The 6,096-nt window shown below is 33.3% G+C and overlaps 2 protein-coding genes across 4 annotated transcripts; one reads left to right on the top strand and one right to left on the bottom strand.

Moving 5' to 3' along the window:
• The first annotated feature begins 451 nt into the window (after positions 1-451).
• On the top strand, positions 452-1,778 carry LOC124922486 (uncharacterized protein At4g29660). 3 transcript variants are annotated; one of them, XM_047463217.1, is made up of 4 exons: positions 477-637; positions 877-1,067; positions 1,143-1,298; positions 1,520-1,778. In XM_047463217.1, the coding sequence occupies exons 2-3, from the start codon at positions 885-887 to the stop codon at positions 1,281-1,283; spliced, it is 324 nt and encodes a 107-aa protein (XP_047319173.1). In that variant the 5' UTR covers positions 477-637; positions 877-884; the 3' UTR covers positions 1,284-1,298; positions 1,520-1,778. The 3 variants fall into 3 exon arrangements, with proteins under 3 accessions (XP_047319174.1, XP_047319173.1, XP_047319172.1); XM_047463218.1 differs by lacking the exon at positions 1,520-1,778 and having other exon boundaries at positions 452-598; positions 1,143-1,412; XM_047463216.1 differs by lacking the exon at positions 1,520-1,778 and having other exon boundaries at positions 1,143-1,412.
• A 406-nt stretch (positions 1,779-2,184) lies between these two features.
• On the bottom strand, positions 2,185-3,714 carry LOC124922485 (IMPACT family member in pol 5'region). The gene is made up of 6 exons (XM_047463215.1): positions 3,365-3,714; positions 3,260-3,301; positions 3,086-3,201; positions 2,908-3,013; positions 2,783-2,836; positions 2,185-2,533 (listed from the first exon to the last, which is right to left on the bottom strand). Exons 1-6 carry the CDS (start codon positions 3,623-3,625, stop codon positions 2,375-2,377), a joined length of 738 nt encoding a protein of 245 aa, XP_047319171.1. The 5' UTR covers positions 3,626-3,714; the 3' UTR covers positions 2,185-2,374.
• Positions 3,715-6,096: the final 2,382 nt, after the last annotated feature.

The raw sequence follows: 6,096 nt of genomic DNA, 5'->3' as shown, positions 1-6,096 counted from the left end.
AATTTTTCCTTTTATTTGGTTAAGTCTACCCAAAATAGTATATCCAACTCTAATTTATATAAATGACTGCTGCACTCACTCGTTTATTAGCAAATAAGCATAAAATTTCTTCATTCTTCACTTATCCAAAGTTATAAAATGTGACCTGAATTCTAATTTCTTAATTTTTATTAATTTAATTTATTTTTTATTTTTTTAATTAAAAAAAATGACAAATACACATTTATCCATACCTTTTATTCTTAATTTTTATTTTATTTTATTAAATCTACCCAAAATAGTATACCTCAATTCTAATTTATATATTTGTCACTTCACTCGACTGTAAATAAATGTTGCTATAAAAAAAAGCGTAAAATAAAAAATATATATATTCTTAACCTACCCTTCAACTTAAACGTTTTCTAAGACTTAGTTAAATTTTTGTAAATTTTGATTTTGGAGGGACCTAAATGGAGAATCCTAAAATTACCTTACAATACAGTATACTCTCTCTAGAACTTTCGCAAGTAGCCAGGGTTCAGCCGTCCACGGCCACCATTCATCTGGGAGAAGACGACGAGAGTTAAAGAATCTTCAATCGAGCGTCACCTGAACTGTACGTAACCAATTGCATCTTCTTGACGTCGATTTCAGAGTAATCTAGCTTTTCTTATGTCACGTTTATCGGATTCATTGAGTATCTAGAGTCTATCTTCCCCGATCTAATCATTTTCTTCGCCAATTCAACTGGTTTCTGAAAACCCAATTCGAATAACAGTATAATCAACATGTTCTTCTTTCATAAAACTTCTGACCTAATCCTGCATATGTTACTTCATTTGTTTGAGTTTTCTGGAGACTGTAACAATTTGACAACATTCGTTCTTGATGCAGCTGAAGTAATGGTAACCTACTTATGGCGAAAGTATGCTTATTATCTGCACACAAAATGGGAAAGAACACTCCTGTGGGACATGATTGAACCATATAAGCGACCCAAATCATTCATACCTCTTGCAGGTCTCTATACCCTAGCTTTTTATACTGGAGTTATTGGATCAGCTGTTACAGAGCAACTTTACAAGGTACAATGAATTGATGATGGAATTTATATGATTTTCTTGCTCTTATCTTTTATTTCTTCATATAATTGATGTCAGGAAAACTTTTGGGAAGAGCATCCTGGAGAAATAGTGCCATTGATGAAGCCTAAGTTCTACTATAGTCCTTGGAAGGTGTTTAAGGGGGAGGCTATTGCTCCTCCTCCTACTTCTTCTACTTCTACAACAACTAATAAATGAAAACTACGGAAAATTGTAAGCATTATTCTCTTTGGTTATAGTTTTGGAGAATGCAAATTGGTTCTTTTGTTATGGGGTTTAATTTGTTGTCTATATGATGATGAAACCATATTCAAGTTAATGTTGAGAGGGGTTTATTAACCTTAAATTCATCTTCTTTTTTTTTGTCAATTCTATGTCTCTGAATACTAAAGGGTGAAATTTCTTTTCATTGTTGGTTTTCCCTGATTCTGCAGAAGTTGTGACCTTGGTTTTGGCCCTTCAATTTGTGAATCAGATCACTTTCGATTTCCATTAAGTCATGTAGGGGTTGTGCTAAAAACAATCATATTTGTTTCTACCTGCAAGTTTAATAAGTGAAATATTCATAATTTTGTTGGCTAATAATATATTTAATTAAAAATATTAATTGTAACTTTTATTTATTTTTATTTTTTTTTGAAAAACTAGATCATTTATACTGCATTTTTACTCTTTTGAGAACTTAGAACATTGTTTGATCTTGTCCAAGAACACATGATGAGAGTTTGTTTTAAACGTAGGACTATAAACGTAGGACTATAAACGGTTTAGTTGAGGCGGTTTTTTCAATAAAAAAAAATCAATGTGGCATCACTTTTATTAAAACTTCAACCCTATGTTTTGATTTGATTGATTACAATGTCAATTAAGCCTTAAAGAAATTGAATAATTATGTAGATTTTGGGCATAAACAATTTGGTTGAATTGATTTTTCAGTATTGTTTTTTCACTGAAAAATCATCAAAACAGTTGCTGCAGTTTCCAAATTCTTCAACCTTTGGTTAGAGTGATTTAACACTGGTTTGGCCGGTTATCACATCGATTATGTTCAAACTTTATCCCTAAACTTCAAGGAGAAAAAATACAACAGTTTCCCGTATAAGTTTGAATAGAAAGCAAAGCATCAGAATAATAAAGACAAAAGCATATTTCAAACAAAGTACAATTTCCATTCATTCTATGTTGTAAATATTCTTTCTCCCATTGATCTCATCATCTTTAGCTAAATAATAACACTTTTTAAAACTTGCCAAAAAAATAAACAAGAACATTGTCCCATTTATCTATCATCACCGCTTGTAGAAAATGATCTGGCGACTGCAATTTTCTTTAATGGCATCTTCCAAGCTCTCAATTTTATCAAAATCCACTTTGAAAGTAACCATAGTTACATTTTCCTTTCCAGTTTCATAATCCTGAGTTATCTCTTCAGCTTTAAAGCTCTGTAACTGCAAAGTTATCCAAATTCTATCAAAAACAATCTAAATATATGATCCATCAACTGTCAATGAATTTCGATACACCCTGTTTCACATCTGCATCAGAAATCTAACAAAAATGAAGTTGTAAATCTACTATCCCTCGTACATCAAGTTCATCCTACACCTTTTCAAAAAGTAGGGGGTTTAAGTAAACAGCATCCCACAGACATAATCCTAACTTCAATCAAGTTCGAAGCTAATGATTAATATGTTTACCTGATGATATACAACTCCCAAAAGATCAAATGAAACTTCCATACCCATCCGAACCTGCAAATAAACATTGGCTCAACAACACTCCAAGAACACGCAACAATGTAAGTAAACAAGATTTTCATTACTTTAGACTTCACAAGACAAGTTGGTGCATTTCTGAGACATTCTGATGTAACTCCACCATATGCTCGAACTAAACCTCCAGTTCCTAGTTTTATACCTCCAAAATACCTAAACATAAGAAGAACAGAACTAAATTGTAACAAAAACGATACCAGAAGATCTAAACCAGAAAGAGCATACCTGGTCACAACAACCATGACTCTATCTAATCCAGAAGAAACAATGGCAGAAAGTATAGGTTTACCAGCAGTACCAGACGGCTCACCATCGTCATTACTCCTAAATTGATCTCCAACCTAGACAGAGTATTATGCATAGTTTGTGATGATAATAGCTGTAAGAGGTTTAGTATACCTTGTACGCCCAACAATTATGGGTAGCTCGAGGATCTTGAACCTGAAAATGGGTGAAAGTTTATAGCTTTAACAAAACCCTAGAAAACTAAATCTAAATTCTGACCTCACTGATGAATGACTGTGCCGAGCGTTCGTCGAAGATGGGACCGGAAATGGCGATGAACTTACTCTTCTTGATTTCCCGTTCGAATGTGATTCTTTCTTTTATCGTCGTGAATTCTCCGCGGCTAGTGCTGGTTCCTGTGACCATCGGTCTCTTAGAAGAAGGGGATAAAAGGGATTCGTATAGAAGGCGGCGGCCTCTTAGCCTTAGGGTTTGATAGTAAGGAGAGTGGCTGGAGAAGGAAGAAACCGCAGCCTGCATCTGGGATTCGTTTTCAACAGCCGTGTAAGCTCTTCCAATGGCGGAAATTATCCGGCAACTTTCACGCCGTTGGAACTTCTGGACGTCGTCGTTTCATTGTCTTAATCTTTTCTTTTTTTTTAAATTAACAATCTTTTGTTAATATTTTTTGAATTATTTTGAGAAAATTGTTTTTTCTTTAATTAGTTTTAATTTTATTTTATTTTAAGTATAAATATATAACATAGCGATTATATTTATTTATTCTTCTTTTAAATTTATTTATTTGTAATAATATAAAATTTTAATATATATAATATTAAAAAATTTATTAATATAATTCTATCACAAATATATATATATATATATATATATATATATATATATATATATATATATATATATATATATATATATATATATATATATATATTTAAATATGATATAACTAGTCTGGAATAGGAATGGTAATAAAAGAAATTACTGAAATAAAATAGGATGATAAGCCTTCTTTTCATCCTTATTAGTCTAATAATGTAAAACAAGCAAAATACATATTTTTAAGGTTTATAATATGTTAATATAATTATTTTTCTTAAATAGATATTTGATTGAACGTCCTAAATGGAAATTTGAAGAAATGACCCTAAAGAATGTCATATTTGCATATGTGGTCATCCGATAATTTTTATTGCTATGATGGTCACTTTATTTTTTTTTGGACGAAAATATCCTTATCGTGTAACGCAAATGTTCTTCGCGTTTCGCCAAGGGAATAGGGTTTCATATAAATACTCTAATTTTTTTCATTTCATTATTTTTCTTTATCTCTCTTCTCTCTCTACTCCGCATTCTCTCTCTCGCGACGCGACGGTCACCGACGGCGACGACGGCGAAACCCTAAACGAACACATCATACAGATTGACGACCAAAATCCGTTATAATATCATTTCTTCATCTTATTGTTCATCCTACTAATCGATTTATGTTCTTATTTCGTTCATTTTCAAACCCTAAATCCTAAATCATGAGGTTGTTCTTAATGTTCATTTTGTTGATATTTTGTTCATCTTGTTCATATTGGTTGATCAAATTCATTCTTCATAATGATAATATTGATATTTGCATATTGATGTTCAGGGAAGATTCATATTCACGATGGAATGTCCCTTCGCGACGGGTCCCTTCGCGATGGGGCCAAATTTGTTGGTTGAGGTTATGAATCGATTGTTCATTTTTCCGATGATGATATTTATAGATGATGCTCTGAATCGTTTCAGGGAAGATTCGTGTGATCTCGCGAAGCGACACGGTCGTCACGCGAAGCGACACGGTAGTCACGCGAAGCGGCATCGCGTTAAGCGAAGGCCCATCGCGTTACGCGAAGCGGCACGGTGGTCACGCGAAGAGGCACGGTAGTCACGCGAAGAGGCACGATCGTTATACGAAGTCCCATCGCGTTACGCGAAGCGGCACAGTGGTCACGCGAAGGGTCATCCCTTGAGCGTTTTGTTTTACCTTCTGACTAGGATTTTGTTGGAAGTTTTTGCATCTTTTGATGTTCTAAGATTGCCTAGAAATGCAATTGTTTATGGTGATTAATAATACACCTATTGTATCTTTTTCACTAGTTTTAGTTGATGATTATCCAATTGTTGAATTATCTTAAATTTGATCTTTGTGACAATTATTTTTTGATTGTTTTCAAATAACCTTAATTACTATAAGTTATAGATTCTTAATTCGAAAATGAGTTTATTTGAAATTAATCTCAAATCGATTGAGATTTACACCTATAGACTAAGACGAAAACATAGTAAAGAAAAGATTGATAGAGTTGAAGATACAATGTTTGTTCATAATATTCAGCATAACCCTAAACTTATCCAAATTAAAGCCTTAAATACTAAGTAAACCTTAGCAAAAGTCTCAACCATAGTTAGAAACTTAACTGATAAGGCAAGACAGACAAATATGCCTCAATATGAGCATATGACATATTCTTTAATCAAACAAAACAAAGAAAACCATTCTTCATTCTGCTGAAAAACAATAGGAATCGAATTTGGTGTTTTACACAAATCTAAGTACAACTCCGTTCTAGCACGTACGCCTGCCCTTTGCGTGACGACCGTACCGCTTCGCGTAATGCGATGCCGCTTCACGTGACGACCGTGCTGCTTCGCGAGATCACACGAATCTTCCCTAAAACGGAACTGATTCAGAGCATCATCCACTGGTAAAAAATTGACATTTACCGACGGTATTTACCGAAGGTTTTCTAAATCCTTTGGAATTGATCCTAAGAGGAACAAATCTTTCGGTATTAAAAATAGATTCTGAGAGTCGTGTAAAATCTTCGGGTTTACAAATTATTACCGAAAGTTATACACATAACTTTCGGTTTTTCCCTTCCTAAAAAAATCAAAATAATTCTAAGTGTTGGAAATTGGGTAATTGCGAAGGTTATTCAAAAAACTTTCGGTTTTAC

This window comes from Impatiens glandulifera, chromosome 1 (assembly GCF_907164915.1).
Source record: "Impatiens glandulifera chromosome 1, dImpGla2.1, whole genome shotgun sequence".
NCBI classification, from domain to species: Eukaryota; Viridiplantae; Streptophyta; class Magnoliopsida; order Ericales; family Balsaminaceae; genus Impatiens; species Impatiens glandulifera.
The sequence above is the reverse complement of the archived record's forward strand: the minus strand, read 5'-3'. Positions and strand labels throughout refer to the sequence as shown.